The following is a 21,394-nucleotide window of genomic DNA, read 5'->3' as shown; positions in this document are numbered from 1 at the left end:
GAATAAACTTGAAATAAAATAACATGGGGTTGAAAATAAAATGGGTTCATTGGAGTTACGGCTACTGTATTCAAATCTTTTTATGGTGTCTTAAAAATAAAATAACTTTTAATCATGTTCATTTAACTTAAAGCTAGGCATCCTTCTTTTATTTACATACAGTGCCATGCATGTAGGACTTAAATTAAAGAATATGTTATAGTGAGGCTACAAAATACAGCACACCATGGCTGCAGACCAAAGGATAAAAGTAGACAGTGTATAATACTTCCCCTCAGCTCTCGCTTCAGGAACTACTGCAGCCGTCACTGTGCACAAGGATACCTTACACTGTCTCAAGTTTAGTTACTTTGTTTCATGCAGCAAATGATAATGAAAACAAGTCTCAAAGTTTCAAATATTTTCAAAAAACATTTGCCACTATCTTCTAATGTTATTTTCACCAATTGGGTCACAAAATAAATATATATGGGTACATTTAAACCAATGTAGACATGGTCATCAAACATCTATTTAAGTCACCACATGAACAAGAAATAATTCAAAAAGTTTTATGAAGTTATGACAGCAGCAATAAGGAAAGTGTACAACAGTTTTGGATTTCAACATGAAATCATTTCTGCGATGAGACCAGGATACAAGAAATTCATTGTTTTTTTACAAAGATAATTTAAAACAGAAACTGGTAACAACAAATGATCTTCAGACATTAAATAACCTATGTGTTTATGTACAAAATAATTTGAGGAATTACAGATAACATGCCTCAGAAATACGTATTTCAGAATTATATTAGAATACAGGGAAAAAACTTAACAAATTTCAAAGTACAATAATAGCAAATAAATCAGTGAAACAACAGTACTGCATGAGGAGTCTGCAAAGTGTTTTGTACACTTATTACATCACAGATTGTACAGTAAAAAAAACTGTCTGATAACATTAACTGCAACATACAAGTGATATATGAGATGTCACTTGTCATGAAGCATCTCTACCAACAATGTCAACTAGTGGCAATACCATGTTGTGATTTTTCCACCGTACCAGTGTACAGCTGAACACACACTTAACTAACTAAAGGCCCATCTATATTCGTTCTGGCATTACAGCAATGCAATATTTATCAATTACTGTAAATAAACAGTAATTGTCCTGTTTGAATTTTAAATGTAGCTAAAGTGGCTTAAAACAACATGTACTCGAGTTGTCACAATACAAATATCACACGATGAAATTTTATGTTTATGCCATATTTACCCGCATATGGATTGCACGTTTTATGGTGATTTTTAGTTAAAAAAATTTAGGGCTACAACTTATGAGTGTTTTTCACGTTGGGTTTTAAAAAATAATAATACTGCACTGTGTAGTTGATCTTGTGCGCAAATAAGATACCCATGTTGGTTTATACCTCTACAAGTAGGTATAATTTGTTTAATCAAAACATCTTCAGCACTTCAGCAGTAGTGTGTAGCTACAAGAGCAGCACATGTCTGCTGTGTCTGCTGCCCAGTTGGCGCTGGCAAGTAACGTGTTTGCTGCACTGCACAGCCGGGGTGAGGAGGGGAGAGGAAAATATAAAAATAAAACAGCCATACAGAGAGAGAGAGCAAAGTGTGTGTATGTGTGAGGCCATGTGACATCGTTGTAACCTCCATGAAATGACACCCTACACAATAAAAGTGTCTATCTTGACATTTGTTTATAAGGCAACTGTGCACAAACATTATTGTTTTCATGTGAGATTTTCCACCCTTTGAACTTAAAATTCAGAGACAAAACTGTAGCCATTATTGGTGCCACTGAGAGCGCAGCTGGCGCGGCCGCGCGTCGCGAAACCACGACATCGCGACCTAGTCCGGCAGACCACCAGGTGGCGGATCACACGCAGCGCCACTGCGGATCCCGAACACCGCCTCCGGCACCACCGACGACGCCGCCCCCAGCTACCGAGAGCGCAGCTGGCGCGGCCGCGCGTCGCGAAACCACGACATAGAGACCTAGTCCGGCAGACCACCAGGTGGCGGATCACACGCAGCGCCACTGCGGATCCCGAACACCACCTCCGGCACCACCGACGACGCCGCCCCCAGCTGACGAGATCGCAGCTGGCGCGGCCGCGCGTCGCGAAACCACGACATCGCGACATATATTCCTCCAATCGCAAGTTGTAACGAGGGTGCCAATTTTTATAGAAGGAACTGACAATGAGTAGCTTGCCGCCTCTTGTCTCTCCATGGAAAACGGATGGGTAAAAAAATATGTAACAATAGATGGAAGGGAAACAAGAGTATAAAAAATAACAGTCTTCTCTTTGTCTTTTTGTTAGGTAGTGCGAGTACTGGAGTGGTTGTAAATATGTGGGGGAGAGTGGGCTGCCAGGCATCTTCCCCCTGGTAAACATAAGAGAATCAAGGGTTAACACCAATGCTGTATTTCTTATGTGCCAATAAGCTGAGACACGGAACACAAAGACTTCACTCGTATTTCACTCGTATCCATGGCGATCTAGTGAAGACAAATATATGATGCGATCTATATGGTGAAAATGTTAGATTTTTTGCCCAAAAATTAAAGGTGCGACCCATACGCAGGAGCAACCCTTCTGCAGATAAATACAGTAAACATAATATACTGTACTTTGATTCATGGTGAAAGGAACCTTGTCTGTACAACTGAAAATAACAGGATACTCCACTCTCACACTGAGCATATATTGAATTATCAATAATAATGGTACCTATTTTCAATTTTGTTAGTCTTGCTTTCTTTTACACCAGTTTGTTAAATTTATTAAAGACACCAGATCACTTCTCCAAGTGTCACAAACACTGGCTTCACCACAGCTCACATCGCAACACACTTATATGGCTCAGGCACGTCACTAAGTTACTTGCCACTGCATTGCTGACTGGAGGACCAGAGACTACATAGCTCACAGATAGTCTGGAGTTGTTGTCCGTGTGCTCTGGACCAGGAGAGTATTTCCTTTCATGCACTCTTTGTACAAGTTTCTGTGGGAAATCCACCACCAATCTTGAAAAATTTGATTTTCTTCCACACTGCTCAGCATGTCAGAGAAGACTTCAGCCATGGCGACAAGCAAAAAGCGTTGGTATCGCAGCTGTCTCCCTGGGTCACAGAGGAGACTAGGCCGATGGTAGCTCTTGACCATGAGAGCTGGCGACATGGCCTCAGCTGCGCTCAGCGAAGACTTCAGCCACGGCGATAAGCAACAAGTGCTGGTGTCACAGCTGTCTCCCTGGGCCGCAGAGGAGACTAGGCCGATGGTAGCTCTTGACCATGAGAGCTGGCGACATGGCCTCAGCTGCGCTCAGCGAAGACTTCAGCCACGGCGACAAGCAACAAGTGCTGGTGTCACAGCTATCTCCCTGGGTCACAGAGGAGACTAGGCAGATGGTAGCTCTTGACCATGAGAGCTGGCGTCACGGCCTCAGCTGCGTTCAGCACGTCAGTGAAGACTTCAGCCACGGCGACAAGCAACAAGTGCTGGTGTCACAGCTATCTCCCTGGGTCACAGAGGAGACTAGGCCGATGGTAGCTCTTGACCATGAGAGCTGGCGACATGGCCTCAGCTGCGCTCAGCGAAGACTTCAGCCACGGCGACAAGCAACAAGTGCTGGTGTCACAGCTATCTCCCTGGGTCACAGAGGAGACTAGGCAGATGGTAGCTCTTGACCATGAGAGCTGGCATCACGGCCTCAGCTGCGTTCAGCACGTCAGTGAAGACTTCAGCCACTGCAACAAGCAACAAGCGTTGGAGAGGTAGCTAAAGTGATGTCAGCTCAGCTGTCAAACACAGGTCAAGGTGGCTTGAGCCACAATAAAAACCTCTGCAGGAAAGTTTAAATGTAAAGGTAATCATAATAACACTTTAGCTCATCGAGACATAGGCAATGCCAATGACTCCTCCAAAACTGTAGTGTGCTAAACTACTTGGCTACTAATTCATTGATTTTAGTCACAGTAGAAGCTGGATTCCAATTAAAGTCCCTCACCATTTAGTGCTAGGTCTCAGTGATCATATCTACAAATATCCCTTAAAACTAGTTTATTTTAAATCAAAGGAATGAAATGGGATGACATTTAATAATGACTAAATGGTTATGGTCTAGCATTTGTAAAGTTGAGAGTGTTGTCTCTTTATTTGAAAGATTTTAGAAGTGATTAAAAGACTAAATAAATCATGAACATTGAAAAATGTATCTTAATTACGTAATTTACTGATTGATTGATACAATAATTGTAATTGTAATTATTACAACTGGGCTACCACCCGGTGGCAAGGAGTCCCCCCCTCCTTACCCAATTTCTGAAGCCGACTCAAAACTTCTCTTCTCACATCCAGTATCTTTCCTTCAATCCCATTTCACTCCTGCCCCGTCCTAACCAGGAATACTTCCTTCCTCTTTCTGTTCTTCTCCACTCTTTATGAATCTTCCACCCATGATCCCTCCTCCCTCTATTCACCTCTCTGTTCAACCTGTCTCCCAGCATCCCCCCAGGCCTCCTTGCTCCTTGTCACCCTAAAAAACTTCACCAATCTCACTACTTTCCTCCTTCTGTTTAGTGTGATCCACCTTAGCTCCTTCATCATCACAGATGGTCTATGCGTCTCACCCTTTACCTCTTCATTCCTCCCCCACATACCCATCGCCCATCTAGCTGCTATACATTGCACCCTTTCCAATACCTTAATTTCTATCCCTAGGTATGGGTCCCAAATTGTCACTGCATATTCAAGCATTGGCCTCACCAACATTAAATACGCCTTCTCATTTACTCTCTGTCCTGTCCTCTTCAGTGTCCCAGCTATAAGCCCCAGCCCCCTCCTCCACTTCTTTACCACCTGCTGTACCGGCTTTCCCCAACCTAGGGCACTCTGTAGGGTTACTCCCAGGTACTTGTATACCCCTACCTCCTGAATCTTGCCCCTTCCAACTATATATTTGCTTAACAACCTTTTTTCTCCATGTGAATCTAACCACATTCGTTTTTTTTAATATATTTATCCACATACCATTTGCCCTCGGCCAAACTTCCAGCTTCTTCAAGTCTTCCTGCAGGTGTGTCGCTTCCCCCACAGTTTCATAAATCACACAGTCATCAGCGAACAGTCTCCATTTGCTATCCAACTCCTCCCCAACATCATTCATCATGATTAGGAACAGCAAGGGCCCCATAACATTCCCCTGCGGTACCCCTGATGTCACATCACCCTCTTCTGACCATTCCATTCCCACCTTCACCAACTGTTTCCTATCCCTCAAGAATTTCCCTGTCAAATTCACCTCCCTACTGCCTGTCCTCTATCAGAATATCAACCTTCTCCTTCACATTCTTGTGTGGCACCCTATCTAATGCCTTCTCAAAACCAATAAGATTGTGCCTACCTGTTTGCCCACATCCACTTCCACCACCAAGTCCTCCGGCCATCTGCATCTCACAAGAGAAACCCTACTTAAAGACATTGTTGCCTCTCATCCATCCATTCCAGGTCTTCAGTTTTTCCTACCATATAGATACCTCACTATCAGTTTTTCCATAACCTTCCCTGCACTCGACATTACGCTGAAAGGCCTATAAGTAGGGAGAGCATGATGGTTCTGGGACACTGTAAAATGGGTGCCATATTTGTTCTGGCAGTGGAGGACCACATGGTCGGACCACGTGGCGAGGTGCACGTGGTCGGCTTACCTGCCTGTGCGCTCTCGCCTGCCTGTCCGTGTGGCGGGAAGCACATCCCCACGCATTGGCAGAGACACATTCACTGTACCAGTGGCTGATTCAGGTAGACATTTCAGGATGCAGATAAAACATTATGACTATAGCTTCTGAGATATTCTAGTATGGTTCTGTTTATGAAGTTGACACTATATATACATGCCAACATAACACAACATATCTTTAATATTAAGCTATGCATTTTTCTTCTGAACACTAAATTTTATTATTTAATGAAAATTACTTTATGCTTAACACATAATTTTATTATTATTACTAACATAAAATGAATATGCCTTTTAAAACATTAAAAGAATATATTAATAAGTATGTCTATAACATTCTGAACAACATTTTCCTGTATGATACCATTATTTAACAAATAATTAAGACTTAAAAGCAAACACATTACACATAATAAGAGGTATAAAAGAAATGAAGACATTTATTACTATAGATATAAATACTTTAATAAGTGAAATACTTAAAAAGAATAACTTAAGTTGTCGTCGTCCCTCCGAAGGTCATAAAGCCCGGCCTCCACCCGCCAGTATTAAATCCCGCTAACGGAACGCACCCCTAGCCCATGTCATGTGAGTCAAGCGAGCCGTCGACGCCGGTGAGTGCCTCCACAGATTACGTCCATATGCCAACACCACCAAACAGTTCTTATGCATTATTAATTACTGTGAGTAATTAAGCGATTTTTAATTAACAGAAAAACCCTTAATAAAGAAAGTGCGTCGTAGGGGTGCAGCGGTTTTCACCGTGGGAAACCGCAATTAATAAACGTCCGGAACATCCCTTGCGGCCTTCCGCCAATAATTAACCACAGTGTTAATCAACCTAATTGCCCTCCCTGTTTTACTTGCAAATAGCCACTGGAGTAGTCAACAAGTGACAGACAGTCTCCAGCTTGACTGTCTATTTTCAAATATAATTAATCTCAATTTTATTATGTATTATTATTATAGGCCTTCCGCCAACTAATTCAGATAGATGTCATTAAGATACGAGGGTTCTAGAAATAATAATGACTAATTATAGTTATAAAATTGGAATAACGGCACATTAGAAAGTTCGGTGCGTCATGACGCTTCCTCCCCTCCCAAGCCGGCACAAAGCGGCAGTAGAGTTTTACTCACGGGCCGGGGCGGACGTGTGATCCCGCGGGGAGACTTCAACTTTTGTACTCCTGATTCTTCATACTGGTAACTATCATAATTCACTAAAACCTCTTTTCCTCTCCCCGCGTGCCGCCGTGCCCTTTTCCGGTGCAGGGCTTAACCCGGCCGCTTTAATTTTTGCTCGTCGCAGAACAATGGTTCGCGACGCAGTCACCTTACGGTCCGGGCCGACTCCCGCAAACAGAAATTAACGTAATTCGTCCAGCATACGACTGCCGACTGCAAGCTTAAAGACTTTGCCCCTTAATATTATCTTCGTGGGCCTGCGACTCACACAGGTGAGCCCGGGCACGAAGCTATCTACAGTTCATCACGGGAGTGCCGTTAATCCACCCAAACTCTTCATCGACCCACAAAACAATGTAGGGATCATGTTTGCAAGTGCCGCAACGTAACACGTAATTAATTATCAGTGCGAGTGTATGTAGTGCCAACATATTTTTTGTCAAGTGTAATTGTGTAACTTGTGCCCCCATCCACACTATGTGAGATGCGAGATTAAAAAACCAGCACCTAAATACCGTTTCTATATTTCGCAAACGCCTCCTGAACAATTAGGAAACAGTCCTCTATACTGTTTAGGGCCAGTGCGTATTAGAAGCAGGGACTCCCTCCCACCATCAACAGCCGTCGATCCTAGTGGAACACGCAGGGGCAAAAACCCACGACCACCTCGGTTAATCCTCGAATTAACCTGGCGCCCGCCGGAGATTTCCTTTAGAGCCACTGAAAACCACTAGGACCTCCCCGGGTCTCGATCCTGAGACAGCAGGTGACGGCAAAGTTATATATTTTTTAAATACTGTACGGAAATATTACTAAGTATAAATAAATACTACAGAGTCAAAAAATTGTGGCTGAAAGCTAGTGCTATAACCATATTCTAATAAATATGTCTACAGCTTTGTTGTATTGGTAGTCAGCTCATATGTCAATCCAAGACCAAGATGATGTTTTTAGTATTTAAAATTGAAATTTATAATATCCTCCGCCATCATCAAATACTATTAAAAAAGATGGTGAACTTAGAATTTTAAATTAACTACTACTACTTCTTCCACTATAAGTATTAACTTACTGCTAGTGGTAAAAAAGATGGTGGTTTACAGCAGATGATAACATTTTTTAAATTTGGCGGGTCGTAAAAAAAAGATGGAGACCAACAGCAGACAATTATATTTTTTTAATTAAATATGCTGCCAGTAATAAAGATGTTTGGATACAGCAGAGAACTGTATAATTTTTAAATATGCTGCCAGGAACTAGTTCTATATGGTGCACCCTGAGGTTTGAATTTACCATCGCCCAACTGAAAGAATATATTACTTACAGTAGAACCCTGTTATAATGTTTTTCAAGGGAGCACAAGAAAAAAAACATTATAAGCAGGAAAACGTTATAAGCAGGAAATCTCAATTTAGCACTTAACAATGTTCGAGATTTGTACCAATGGACCCACCAAGCTATGTAAACAACTTTAATGTTAAAACCAAAAATAGTATACTTGATATATGAATTTTCTGAAAAAAGCCAACAATTTTTCAACTTCGTCTTGTTCCCTGGTTAAATTTTGTTTGTCTTTAAAGATACACTGCCACATTTTTTGTAAAATTGTCTCACGATTCATGATGAGAACATTAAGAGTGAGAACGTCTACTCCTTTGCCACCTGAAAATGTTTAATTTTGGGATTCCTACGTATGAATAAAAAAAAAAAATTATTTGTAAGCAATAGAAAACACTTTTAGTTATGCCCTCGCTCAATGGTTGGCAACTTAAATATCGTAGAACTATGTACGTGCATCTGAATACCCACTGGAATGGCAAGGAAGAGAAGAGTTGACTAAGGGTGCCAACTGACACGTAACTATGAACATTGTGTACCTTCAGTATATTGCATTAAATTGTATTTTAACAAACTTCATGTATTGTATGGCAGTGATTGTAAACATAAACATACATAAAGGAAACTTTTTATCGTAAGTGTTGGAATAATTTGGTTTTAAAACATTTTTTCCCCATTTATTGAATGTAAGAAAGCAAAAATTATAAGCAAGAAATTACACTATTTATGAACGTTATATGCAGGAAATAAATACATTGTCCTTATGGGGGAAATATTGGGACTTAAAAAAATGACATTATAAGCAGGAAAACATTATATGCAGGAACATTATAACAGGGTTCTACTGTATTTAATTCTTCATCCCTCAACAGATGCCCTGGTCTAGTGGCTAGCATTGCTGACTGCCGATCAGCATACCTGGGTTTGGGGCGCTGTCGCCGCAATAAAAGATTTTTATTTTAAAAAAAACATGAGCACACCCTAGCTTTGGAAAAACTAACCAAAATGACCACGTGTGATGATGTCACTAGCAGATGACAACAATGCTTGCCTCGTGGCCCGAGCACATGGTGCCATGCCGACCACGCCCACCTTTCCTAGTGGTCCGACTACGTGGTCCCATACTGTCAGAACAAAAATGGCGCTCGCTTGCTTACAGTGTCCCAGAACCATCACGCTCTCCCTACTATTTGTGTAGAAAAGATTTTAGATAATATTTTTAAGGAGAATTTTGTGCTGGATGTAATTTATTTTTCAGTGGATGTATTGGGGACAGAATTAAAAGGGTCCTACGTGTAACAAATATTTGATTTTTGGTAAATGTACTATCCTGTCATGTATACAAAGTTATTTCACTGTGTCCAGTCAGAGGACCTTGCAGTTAAGGAAGTATGGAGCACAAGCATATGCTGAATACATGTGCCATTTAGTTCACTGTTGAAACACTGTCCAACGTGAGGTTCATACACCGATACACATTAAATACTGAACTAACTGTCTGCATAATAACTATGAATAAAATAAAATACCACAGCCCAAAATAGATCATCACAGTCAAAAATTAATTAACAGACTTTATTACATAAAAGAAAGCTAACTGTGGTTTATTTGTGCTGCCATTTGTTACTGTCGCAGTGACCAACCTCGGACAGTGACATCTTCACTGAGCCGTTTTGTAGAGGATCCTTGCCTTCGAAGATACCTGTGGACAGAACAGCATGTCATGAATCAGTCACTTGCTTCTAAACTGTCTCGAGAGTCCATATGCTAATCCAAACAAGTCACATGTCACAAGTTATGTACCTACGTACAACATTGCCCGTTCTTTCATGATTGTCAATTTGGGATGCCTCAGTGCATACTGAGTTAACTTCTTATTGAGATCATGACCGGGGGCTTCGAGGATTGCATTCTAATGCCGATACACTGGCCCCAGAGCACACAGATGTTTCGCTCTGAGCTTCCTAAAATAATGGGCAACTAAGCAGCTTAGTTAGTTCGGGTCACTAATAGAGGCACTTAGCTGGTCACGTGAGTGTGTAGTCTGTATGTGGTCAATAGACATACACCTAAATGTACCAGCGCAAGGGTTAGCACGTAGCGTCAGAGTTTATGGAATTCACCAAGAAGTACATGTAGCCGACTTCACACCAAGACAGAATCTGCCATTGTAACTTACACAAAGAGAGGCACACTTTTCAAACAAACGCACACCGCCCCGCTGGAACCCATATCAGTGAAACTGTAGTTCCACTAGTCACAGTTAACTGAAGCATTGCAGTTAAAATTTGATGATTATTCATGCTTAACTATGTTTCTGAAATGTTTTATAGGTGTGTCAGAAACATCCCCAATTACCTAATTAACTAACTAAAAAAAAAGTCTTTTAAATCAAAGAGCTTAAATCTAAATGCAAGCAGTCACCAGCAGCAAATTGCATGTACTAGATGCTATTCTAAAGCTGCGTGGTTTAATCAACATTCCATTGTATCTCTGTTTTTACTGTGATAGTTATATTCGGTGAGGTATGACTGTCCTCTAAACTAAAGTAAGAAATGTTCAATCATTTTTTTACCACGTGTATGTTCTCTGGTAACATTTTTGTTTTAAATATGTATAAAAAATATATAAAAAAACACTGTGTCTGCCTTGCTGCGATATTAGCTATAAACAAAAGAAGTACTGCACAAAATTGAAAGCCTTCTTAGCATATAGAATATAGTATTAGTTATTACCCAAGATCCGTAAGATATAAGGTGCAGTGTGTACTCACTTCATGTTGTTAACCACCTTATTGTGTATCTGTCTGTGTCTGGACTTCAGCAAGTGTACTGTGATCAGAAAGTGAGCAAATCCATTCACTCACACATTGACTGACCATTATTTATAGGCTATACTTTGTGATGCTGCGCTATACAGTTTTTTTTGCATCGAAGGCACGTTCTCTGTATCAATCTACCATCCTGCATTACTGCAAAAACCTTCTCAACAGGTGCTGGCTGGACTGGATTGATGTGTACGCCAACCCTAGAATCGAAGGATGTATCATTGGTCTCCGCTTTGAAGTTCATTTGTATTTTTTACTATGATTGTTTGGCTGTTTGCAGTGGCATAGCATATTTTGGAAAAGGTGTCGAGGTCTACTTTTGAGTAAATTTATAAGCCGTTTGCTAAAAGTCCTACATACAAAGTACATTTTCACCCATTATTCTGTTTTACTTTTTTAGGATATACATTGCAAAGATGCATAATATACATTGTAAGTCTCTTTATTCACGATTAATACTTATGTTTCATGCTGAAAGGCTTTTTTTAAAATGAACTAATACATTATTTTGCATGGGAACATCAGGCATAAAAGCATATTTTGACATTACACCACTATTTGTATGATTTTTCTTGTTTACTTACAAATTTGTTTATGCATTGTTCATTCTATAAAGTGTTATATTTGGTTTTGATGGCATATATAAATTGTTAGCCGGCATTTTAAAAACTCACAAAAAGTAAGTATCGTAACTTACTAAATTATAGTTCCAGTTCAGCATGGACACGTAAGTTATAAAAACCGTGTACTGTTGAAGTTTCTATTTCAGTAAGTGAAGAGCTGTCAGTCTGCGTGTCTCGCAGCATGGCAAGTTGGGCCCGCGGAGAGGCGAGGAAAGGGGTACTCACTGAACGCCATGCTGAGGTGCAGGATGGCAGAGACAAAGTCTCCGAAGCGCAGGGTGCCGTCCTTCCTCATGTATCGCAGCGTGAGGATGGAGAGGACGTCCGTGCCCAGCTGGAAGCCTGCAACAGGCAGCACACGCGTCCCCCCCGTCACACCAGCTCGCCAGGGGCGTATGAACCGGGGGGGACCGGGGGGACGTGTCCCCCTGAACTTTTTGGGTGGAGGGGACTGTCCCCCCCAACTTTCTAGACCAGGATATTTTTATTTTATAATATTATTCTGCCCTACTTTATTTGTAATTTCTTCACTCATCAAATTTTATCTTAAGGAAACAATAATAATTTTAACATCGATGTATCCAATGGTTAGATACAAAAACTGCTTAAAAAGTGCTATTTTGCACTTTTAAAATCAAAATTTTCCTGTGGAGTAACCCCCCCCCCCCCCCCCCCATCTCGACTTAGTAAGAGGGTACTGGGTTTACATGACATCAAATTCATTATTTGTCCCCCCCCCAACTTTATGAACACAGCTTGTACAACTTGTAACGACCATCGCTGCTGTCCGGCCGCACGCACCCACTTCCAGGAGAGCGTCCCTCAGTCGCTCCGCCTTCAGGATGCCCGTCTTCTCCTTGGTGTGGTTCTTGAAGCTCGTCTGCCAGCACTTGAGGCTGCACATCAGGTCCTTGAAGTCCCCGAACTTGAGTCGACCACCGCCCGTGCTCTGCGCGCGTCAAGTTCAAACACAATTTCTCTTGGCTCTGGTGGAGTTCAACAACATACTTCGTGTGCTTCTCAGGAACTGGGTTTACTACAAGAGCATTATTTAAGAGTTTGAAACTTATATTGTTGTTGACAATCCTACTGATCATTAAGCTTATGCAAATTATGTTTTTTTTTCCTCATTCGAATTGAGTTTCAAATTGAATATAACAATATTCACTAATATGTACCAAATATATTTCTAGTCGAATTTTAACACCCAGTGAATCTTTTTTTTTTCATACTTCACAGGAGTTTAAGAAAATTTGATCCAAAATACAGTAAAATAAAAAAGAGAGTAATGTGCATGGAACCATTACAAAAAAAAAAGTAAAATAAAGGAAATTAAAAAAAAAAACCTTGTAATGCAATTTTTTTAACCAGTAAATTTTAAGTTTCAAAGTAATTTTGTTGATCTGGTTACATTCACAAAATAGGATATTATTAAAAGTTTTAAATCATAATTATAGATGATTTGTTAAATGTGTGAAAAAAGTTGCGGTACAAATTTAAATTTCTCAATAAATAGTCTTAGCCTCATACATATACATACATACATCTACAGTAGAACCCTGTTATAATGTTTTTCAAGGGAGCACAAGAAAAAAACATTATAAGCAGGAAAACGTTATAAGCAGGAAATCTCAATTTAGCACTTAACAATGTTCGAGCTTTATACCAACGGACTCACCAAGCTATGTAAACAACTTTAATGTTAAAACCAAAGATAGTATACTTGATACATGAATTTTCTGAAACAAGCCAAAAAATTTTCAACTTCGTCTTGTTCCCTGGTTAAATTTTGTTTGTCTTTAAAGATAAACTGCCACATTTTTTGTAAAATTGTCCCACGATTCATGATGACAACATTAAGAGTGAGAACGTCTAATCCTTTGCCACCTGGAAATGTTTAATTTTGGGATTCATACGTATGAATGAAAAAAAAAATTATTTGTAAGCAATAGAAAACACTTTTAGTTATGCCCTTACTCAATGGTTGGCAACTTAAATATCGTAGGACTATGTACGTGCATCTGAATTCCCACTGGAATGGCAAGGAAGAGAAGAGTTGACTAAGGGTGCCAACTGACACGCAACTATGAACATTGTATACCTTCAGTATATTGCATAAAATTGTATTTTAACAAACTTCATGTATTGTATGGCAGTGATTGTAAACATAAACATACATAAAGGAAACTTTTTATCGTAAGTGTTGGAATAATTTGGTTTTAAAACATTTTTTCCCCATTTATTGAATGTTAGAAAGTAAACATTATAAGCAGGAAATTACACTATTTATGAACGTTATATGCAGGAAATAAATACATTGTCCTTATGGGGGAAATATTGGGACTTTAAAAATATGACATTATAAGCAGGAAAACATTATATGCAGGAACATTATAACAGGGTTCTACTGTACATACATATACATACATATATATATATGTATATATATATATATATGTGTGTATGTATGTGTGTGTGTGTATATATATATATGTGTGTGTGTGTGTTTGTGTGTGTATATATATGTGTGTATATATATATATATATATATATATATATATATATATATATATATATATATATATATAATTTTTGTGAATGTGTCAAGACATGATGTATGCTTGTTGATTGGTAGCAAACAGTTTAAAAATTAAAAACTCTATTTGAAATGTGAATCAAATATTAAAATATTTACAAATATCAAATTTTTTTTGAGTAGGTATTCACGAACCCCATTTATGTTTACACAAAATCTGCGTGTTTATTTGCCTGGGTGATGAGAGTACATTTCCTTAAAAATATAAACAAAAATCAATTATCAATAAAAACAGTCATCTAATTTTGCAGTGAAACTTGTGTAAGGGCTATGACCATCGACGCACTAGCGTCGATGCTGTCTGCGGTAAAGGATACATCCAGGGTGAGCACCACTTGTCGACACACCTCCATACACGCACAGCTCTTGATGTAGTCTGCAACAAGCATGGCAGAGCAAGTCGAATTAGTTAGGTAGTCCTCTTGCGCTAGCAAGTCAACTCGTCATTGTGAATCCACTAGGGTCCACATCAAACATGTACTATCAACTGTTTACAGAAACATGAATGATGCACACATTCAAAGAAACTCAAATTTTAGTACTGTAAGTGCATTCATGACTATTATCTTTAATAATCTACAATTTAGATAACAAGAGAAAACCAGCATGTCCACCTGGCTGCGAGTCGGACATGGGGGCAACTACGGCTAGTACAGATGTGAGATGAGAGTTGTTGGGTGTGAGATGACTAGATACCTGCCAGGGTTGCTACAACCTTTAAATTCATAAATTCCCTGACGTTGACAGTTTTTCCAGAGCTGAATAGACAAAGTTTTCCTGATATTCCAGACACAAATTTTCAGGGAGCTCATTTCGTGTTACTTTTTTTGGGGGGGATAGACATATGTGCTTTCAAATGCAACCCCTTAGCTAAATTAACGCCATTTTAGATGGATACATGTGTCTGTATACAATTACAATAGATTCACCTAAAGCTATCTGATGTAGGCTATCAAACTTCATTGTAAGCATCCGGAAATTAGTTTACCCCCTTTGTGTTTACAGGGAAAAAAAAAACAGGGTTACAGAAAAAGGAAAATCAGTGAATTTTCGTGATTAGTAAACGTTTCAGCATTTTTTGAGGTGCCTGAATGTAGGCGGAAACTGTATTTTCTGTTTAATTTTGCTGTCACAAGAAAAAGTACAGAAATATTTGGTGATTTCCCTGACTTTACCAGGTATTTCCTGACCATTTTAATTTCCCTGACATTTCCCTATTTCCCTGTGTTCTAAACCTGCAGTACCAGTGGCTCGGGGATCGAGGCCAGGCGGGGACCAGCAAGGCCCTGCGAGGGGCACCCACCATTGGGCAAGCAGGCGTCCAGCAGCTCCTGCAGCTCGAAGGCGTTGACGGTGCGATGCTCGTCCGCCAGCTGCAGGAACACGGCCTCGTACTGGCTGAAGCTCTTCACGTCCAGCGAGGCCGGCGCCTGCAACAGCCGTCCAGCCACTCCTTACACACACCACCCTTGTGTCTCGCTTCAACACCAGACCACCGAGCCTTTTTAGATTTTACATGAAGCTTTCATTTAGAACGTGTGACAATAATATAGTGCACATGTGTAAATTAGTATAATTACAGAATGTTTAAAAATACATGTAATGAAAATTAGTTTGAACAACAATTTATGTTTTCAGGTAGTTGCTATTGTCAAAAAGTTATATAGATATTTTATTTTGTCGAATTAGTGCATGAACTCATATGTTTGGAGAGCAATATTTTTAAGAATAAAAAAACAGATTTTAGGATCTAACGCCAAGGAAATGAAACTTGTATAAGTTATGTTTTATATTTGCCCACTCTGTTTGTAGGGCTTAGTTTTTAAACTGATTGTTTGAATATTTCTATCTTCATGTGGTGTGGTCACTCACATCTCCATGCAGAGTGGACATGACATGGAGCCCGGCGGAGGGAGGAGGGGGGACTTGAAGCCAGTCCGTCAGGGCGTGATGTAACAAGGAAGAGTGAGTGTCAGGTTGACATCGTTCCGAGCTGCGCCCTTTTGAGCCCGATGTGCCACCACCTCATCCCTTACACGCTGTGAGACCCCTCCTTCCACCACCACCCTCTACGACCGCCCGCCGAAGTGTGTGTGAGTGTGTCGGCCTGCGCCCACCAATGTGACGTCAGTGCTCCCGAAAGTTGCCGAGCAAGGACGAACGGGCAATGAGTCGCGAGCGCTGCTAGAGGAAGGAGCTTCATGCACCTGTCGTCGTTCTCGGAGGTTTTCAGTGAGACAGGGGGAAAACGGGTCTCGCCACACACGGGCTACGTCACGGCCCTGAGAACAGAGTAGCCGGGTCCACATGCCCATTATACATGTGGTGGCGCCCTAAACTTCGACAAACACTTCAACCCCCATTGTGGTAGCAAGGTGTTGGCGAGAACAAATCTCGTTAATATCACCAACGTCCAGGGATGTTTCCACCCGGGGAAAGAACATGTATAGCCTTCCCCTTCTTTTGCATTTTTTTTTATCCAGCCAAACCAAAACCTTCCAGACAACACCTCATAGCGCCACCACATATTAATTCCGCTATTTCAAAAACAAAATTTTCCACTTACATGGTAAAAAAATTTTCAGTAATTTCATTTTTAATACTTCGCAAGTTGGAAGTAATGCAAAAAAAAGTTTTTAAATAATTAACGATATACACATGTGTATTATTCAATAAAAATATTTCAGTACATTAGTCCTCTGACATTTTTTTGTGTTCTAACATTAAGATATTGAAGAAAATATCTATAGTAAAAATTACCCTGCCAGTTTAGCATCCACCCCCCCCCCCCCCCCCCAAAGCAGCACCCGGGTCACAAGCCAACTCTGCCCCCTCTAGTTACGGCCCTAGCAACATCGCAAAAAGTGTGTGACCTTCGTGTAATTTTACCTGTCTGCTGTCATTAAAGTATAGGATTTTGGTGTATTTGTTTTTATGTTTATAAAAGTAGTTTTGTAATACATGCTTCACCAAAATAAAGGTAAATTTACATTCTGTGTTTTTATGATTAAAAAATTTTGTAATAAATTTGTCTAAAACAAAAAAAAAATTAATTAGAAAACATTTTTAGTTTAATAGTAATTTAATAAGAGATGCAAATAAAAAAGAATTTCATTTAATTCTCTGATCTATTCATTTCAGAACAATTCATTGTCCAAAAGTAACTATATTTCTTGAATTTTTTAACATTAAAAGTTTTTTTTTTATAATTTTAATTGTTTAGGTTAAAAACTACATAATTCCATGATTAACTTGCATTTTGATTCTATATGGTGTATTATCTTGCATTTCGGTGTTATGCGGTGTTTTGATATACTTTTAGCGGTTATTTTGATTTATCGCAATTCACAGTAAGTTATAATCTTGATTTTAGCTATTAAATATCTGGTTTAAAAAATATTTGGTTTAGACACAGTGATGTTGGCTGGAGCTTGCAATGGATAAGTTAATACATAAACTGGTAGATAAATGTATCGGTTGTTAATGCAAGTTAGGTTGATACTTGGTTTAACACTAAGCCATTTCTTTTTATAGAATTTCAGTTGTTTGAAAAGTTAAATTCGACACTGGCACTATGATAACCATGTTTAACATGTAATTAAAGCAGGGTTTTTGAAGGTGTTGGTTTAAATAGGAACCACTTGTAGGGCTCAACACTGCATTGCAGCAATACAAACATTAAAAGCTCGAGAGTGGACAAGTGTTTGTTGGAGTTAAAAATGGAGAAATATCGGGGTTAAATCTCTCTTGATCGGCTGCAGGGCTGCAGGGAAAACATACTCACCCTCACCACGGCTGACTTAAGCAGTGCCGGCTGTACATCCAGCAACCTGCAACAAGCGAAACAATGCCATAAACAGTGAACCACTTCTCCTACAGCCTAGGACAAACACCAGTGCAACATCATGCAACAATACCATTAAATATACATTAATCCTCCTACAGCCTAGATAAAACTTCATTGCAACATAAACGCAACAATGCCTTTATGTCGAATTCCATTGGAACATCAGGCAATAATACTGTAAACAGCGCACCACTCCCTCACATGTTTGGTGGAACTCCATTCAAGATCGTAAAACAATGCCATCAAGTCGAACTCCATTGCAACATCATGCAACACTGCTATCAGAAGTTCACTACTCCTTCCACAGCCTAGAGCAAAATCCATTGCAACATCATGCAACAATGCCATCATGTTAAACGCCATTGCAACATCATGCCTCAATGCTGTCAACAGCACACCACTCCTCCCACAACTTGGTCGAACTCTATTGCAACATCGTGCAACAATGCCATCAACAGTGCACCACTTCTCCTACAGCCTAGATCAAACTCCATTGCAACATACGCACAACAATGCCATCAAGTAGAACTCAATTATAATATTGCACAACAATGCTGTAAACAGCACAGCTCTCTTCCAATAGCCTTGGTCAAACTCCATTGCAACATCACGAACAATGCCATCAAGTAATTCCCATTGAAATATCATGCAACAATGCCATCAAGTCAAACTCATTGCAACATTGCGCAACAATGTTGTCAACAGCGCACCACTCCTCCCACAACTTGGGCAAACTCCACTGCAACATCACACAACAATGCCTTCAAATCAAACTCTATTGTAACATTCTGCAACAATGCTGTCAACAGCGAACCACTCCTCCCACAGCCTTGGTCAAACTTCTTTACTACATGTAATTGTTTACCTTTGGGACACAAACAACTTTGCATTCATAATAATGAAATTTGTATATTAAACAAATCATTTAGCATTATATCTCCTAGGTAAATCTAGGGACTGTGGAATTACTTTTATTAATGAGAGTTTTGTATTAACAGAGTTATTTATTCATGAGGTTTCACTGTAGTATATAGTATCCGAAACCATGTATTGACGCACTGCAGGTCTCCAAGCAGACATGCCCCTAAGGAGCTAATGCACTTTCCTGTAATGGTTTAATTCAAATGTTCCATTTTTAAAATGTATAAAATGTATAAAATGTATAAAATGTATGTTGTTTTTGATTCACATTGGTCTATTTTACTTGTATTCGTAATTCGAAGAACAGTGACTACAGACAAGATTTTATGGTTTCATTTTCAGGCCAATTTTGTTTTTAAAACAGGATATTTTGATGTCCACTTTGGTTTTATCTTTTATGAAATTAGTTTATTAAAAAAGACACTCAAATGTTCTGACGTCGACCAGGGCTTTGCCCCCTTAAGCCTAGTCAGACTCTGCTCACTTTTTCTTCCCGTCTCACCCCTAACTACTCCTTTCTGTACTATGATGTACAATGTCGTGTGAGTTCAAACAGCGCATCACATCCTACCTCAAGAGGGCACCTTATCATCAGTGCATCACTTCCTTAATTAATCGTAAATTATATTATAAACCTTTATTATATTTTTGTCACAAGGATTTTGTGTTACAGCGGACCGGCCGAGAAGGTCTAGTTTAGTAACTATTTTTTATATAAGTAAGCTACCAACACAATGTCAGCGCTGAACACTTCAGAGGCAGACCTGAGTCCAGACAAAGTCAGACTTTATTTTAAATACTATATGTTATTAAGTAACCAAGCCATGAGAAGGCATCCAGTAAATGTAACAGTGTTTTATGTGTCCTTTCCTCATCAACCCTTAGCACGTAATAGCAGTAACAAAACGTTACTCTGGTTCGGCGCGAAAGACGCCATGTTGCCCATGGAGAGCACGCCTCTCGCCCTAGTCCATCGTCATCACTGCCGGGAGTAGAAACACCAGCACCGAGGGACCTTATCTCTTGCAATACTGATGAGTAATTTCGTCATGTATTAAAGTTTTTCAGACTATTTGCGTTTATCCTTGGGGCTAACCTCGGCCGGCGGGCTGCTTGAATAATTGTTTAATTAACTCTTTAACGAGTCTTTAATGAAACACTGCGTAACTTCTTTGTGTGACCACGTGTGTGGACCACACTGCACTTTAAACCTATTTTTCTCTGTTTATTAAGTAAATACGTGCATGAGTACATGTAAACTCTGAATAAATCAAACTGTGTGAGTTAAATTGAGTTCTTTCCTGCTCCCATGTCAACCATCTCTCGTTAGTGGGTGTGTGGGATGCCCCAAGAGCCCACTGGAGTCTTATGCACATGCAAGCATGCCCGACACTGAGAGCAGGCCAGGTCTTGGCAAGTTATGTTCAGAAAACTAGGACGGTACGAATCTCGCTCCCACTTGGGTTACGTCACACCCTGAGAGGGGTCTCACCCGGGTCCTTGTGCCCCTTGCATACGATGGCGCCCACTTTTAACTTTCGTTTCGAAACCACCCTCCAGCAGGCCCTCAGTTCCATGATAATAATTTTTTCAAAACAGTGTAATTTTGACTTACAATATAGGCCTAATGATTTTTAATAAGCATGTCTAACTTTTCAGATAAAAAAAATTAATCCGTTAAGTATTTTTGTGTTTGAAAAACATAGGTACTAATGTCGCAATGTAGCAATGAGTAAGTAATAAATTTGCAAAACTAAAAAGAAGTTAATTTTTTAATTTTTTTTGCATAAAATGTGGCACAAACTTCATGCTAAATAAATCACTTTCATTGAATTTAATATTTAAAAGATTATATACAGTATTTGATATTTGTCATTAGAGGTACGTTTTCATTGAAAATTCTGATTAGTTTCATAATTTTAATAAAATTTTGGTGCTTTGTGGTTTATTAACTTGAATTTCAGTGCTATGCGGTTATTTACATGCTTTTCGGTGTTATTTCAGTTTTATCTAAATTCACCATATAATCTTATCTCTACTTATGACATTATCTAGCAACTATGACCTATGACCTATGAGTAGAGACCTGCAAAATTCGCGGATTCATTCGGTGATAGGCTAGAATTCAAACACACATACCTCTTAGATAATTTTGCTATTGGCTTACTGTTCATCTGGACGAATCTCAACCAGTTATAAACCCTCAACCAAAGAAGGATCGAATCACAGACAAAGCAGCTGAGACGACTTACAAGTCGGCAGCCAATGAACTTGCGTTATTTGCCCGAGTGTACAGGGGTA

The 21,394-nt window shown here is 39.6% G+C and overlaps 1 protein-coding gene across 3 annotated transcripts in view; it reads right to left on the bottom strand.

The window, feature by feature from the left end:
• Positions 1-491: 491 nt before the first annotated feature.
• LOC134539384 (calpain-C) overlaps positions 492-21,394 on the bottom strand; it is a 114,635-nt gene continuing 93,732 nt past the window's right edge. Inside the window, exons 12-18 of one of the 3 annotated variants that reach the window (XM_063381394.1) lie at positions 18,110-18,155; positions 15,629-15,755; positions 14,643-14,701; positions 12,531-12,678; positions 11,955-12,071; positions 9,923-9,981; positions 492-3,762 (exon numbers count right to left, since the gene is read on the bottom strand). In XM_063381394.1, coding sequence (XP_063237464.1) covers positions 3,736-3,762; positions 9,923-9,981; positions 11,955-12,071; positions 12,531-12,678; positions 14,643-14,701; positions 15,629-15,755; positions 18,110-18,155 — 583 coding nt within the window. In that variant the 3' untranslated portion in view covers positions 492-3,735. Of the gene's footprint in view, positions 3,968-9,839; positions 9,982-11,954; positions 12,072-12,530; positions 12,679-14,642; positions 14,702-15,628; positions 15,756-18,109; positions 18,156-21,394 lie in introns of those variants that run through there. The other 2 variants (XM_063381386.1, XM_063381378.1) reach the window with 2 other exon arrangements.

This window comes from Bacillus rossius, chromosome 1, assembly GCF_032445375.1.
Source record: "Bacillus rossius redtenbacheri isolate Brsri chromosome 1, Brsri_v3, whole genome shotgun sequence".
NCBI classification, from domain to species: domain Eukaryota; kingdom Metazoa; phylum Arthropoda; class Insecta; order Phasmatodea; family Bacillidae; genus Bacillus; species Bacillus rossius.
The sequence above is the reverse complement of the archived record's forward strand: the minus strand, read 5'-3'. Positions and strand labels throughout refer to the sequence as shown.